The 1,775-nt window shown below is 42.9% G+C and overlaps 1 protein-coding gene across 1 annotated transcript in view; it reads right to left on the bottom strand.

Annotated features, from left to right (window-relative positions):
- Window positions 1-1,775, bottom strand: part of LOC107701440 (serine/threonine-protein phosphatase 4 regulatory subunit 3-like) — a 7,303-nt gene that overhangs the window by 5,161 nt on the left and 367 nt on the right. The window contains exons 2-3 of the mRNA XM_016503444.1: window positions 1,392-1,508; window positions 1,206-1,322 (exon numbers count right to left, since the gene is read on the bottom strand). Coding sequence (XP_016358930.1) covers window positions 1,206-1,322; window positions 1,392-1,508 — 234 coding nt within the window. The remainder of the gene's footprint in view (window positions 1-1,205; window positions 1,323-1,391; window positions 1,509-1,775) is intronic.

Here is a 1,775-nt window from a genome sequence, read left to right as displayed (position 1 = left end):
CTGCCCCCTTTTTCCAGCGCTGCGCTTTCGTTCCTCCATAAATGCCCAATTTCACGTGCAAATCAGTAAAATCATGCAACGTGACCTTTGCAAAACGGGCCGTGCTTGATTTATCCAAGTATATTTATTCATGTTTTTAAAAGCGTGAAAGAGAACTTGCGCCGCTCCTCAGGAAGATATATGCGCTCAGAGATGGAGCAGAACACGGACATGTAAAGTCATCTTTTAGCACCTAAACGGTCAAATACACGCAAAAATGTGTCAAAATGCGGCGCTTAGTGATTATTCATGTATACCTTCGTCGGTCATGTAATTAATGAACGTAAAGAGTTGAGAATGAAAATACGCGTGTAACAGTGAATTGGATCCGTGCGGCTCTTAAAGTGACAGCGGGCTATTTTCCTGCTGCGACTGTGTGCTTAATATTAATCAAACAACAAAAGACAAATTCAAAATCACACACTGCTCTTGAATGAAGGACTTTTGTAGCTTTAATAAGAAACAACGAAAGTTTCATTCTTGCAGTGAAGACTATGCTGTTTTATTTTACATTTGATTATTCATTTCTGTAGTAGGCTGTTTGAAACTTGCATAAAAAACATTAAAGCACAGTTTGTTTCATTTGTATCTTTTTATTCTATTGTATTTGTCCTTTGCTTTTTTATTACTGACAGTTTAATTATTTCCAATAATTTTGAGGACTTTTTGTTTGTTTGAAATTCCGCCGGTCTCTACAATGTAGATGTCATAGCCACCTTATTTACAGGAAATATATATTTGATATGTATCACTATCTTTAAATAAATCACTCATATAAAGTTTTGGTCATATGGCCCCCTCATAATCGTGTTGAATAACCGTGATTACAATATTGGCCAAAATAATCGTGATTATGATTTTCACATTATGATTAGCATCACAACTCCTCAGTCACGGATAACACAAAGTTACTTCTTTCCACTGTGGTCCTTGATTTCAAAATAAAAACTCATTCTGGCTTTGTTGGCTCGTATCTCCACACTAGTACACATGCAAACAATTCACAGAAAACACCTGCACAATCATACACTATTAAAAACAGAAATCAAGCCTATTAAGACAAACTATCAAAACACCGTCTTATTAAACAAGCACAGTCAGGAATGTGCTTCTAAAGACTCCTGCTGGTCTGAGACGGAAACACACAGGGAGACGCTGATACTCACGTCGTCGGCCTGCTGCGGCTCCTGCATGATGAACTCCCGCACCACAGACGGACTGAACTCCACCAGGTAACAGAAGATGTCCGTGGCTGCGGCCTTCACCTGCACATCCTCCATGCCCTTCAACACAACACACCACAGCGTCAGCTGAGCGGAGCACATGTGTCACATCCAGCAGCGCTCACTCACCATCACGATCTCCAGCACCGGCAAGATGCCCAGATTAGCCAGCGTCCTCAAGAAAGCGTCTCTGTTCTGAGGCTGCAGCGTTTGGGAGAAAACACAGAACTCCTTGAAGAAGTTCACCTGCAGACATAGAGAGGACAGGTGTGAACCCCGAGTGTGTGTGTGTGTGTGTGTGTGTGTGTGTGAGAGAGTGAGCGAGTGAGTGAGTGTGTGTGCGTGTGAGAGAGTGAGTGAGTGAGTGAGTGAGTGTGTGCGTGCGTGTGAGAGTGAGTGAGTGTGTGCGTGCGAGAGTGTGAGTGTGTGTGTGCGTGCGAGTGTGAGTGAGTGTGTGTGTGCGTGTGAGAGAGTGTGTGTGCGTGTGAGAGTGAGTGAGTGAGTGAGTGTGTG

The sequence above is a fragment of the Sinocyclocheilus anshuiensis genome, unplaced genomic scaffold, assembly GCF_001515605.1.
Source record: "Sinocyclocheilus anshuiensis isolate Anshui unplaced genomic scaffold, SAMN03320099.WGS_v1.1 scaffold2148, whole genome shotgun sequence".
NCBI classification, from domain to species: Eukaryota; Metazoa; Chordata; class Actinopteri; order Cypriniformes; family Cyprinidae; genus Sinocyclocheilus; species Sinocyclocheilus anshuiensis.
The sequence above is the reverse complement of the archived record's forward strand: the minus strand, read 5'-3'. Positions and strand labels throughout refer to the sequence as shown.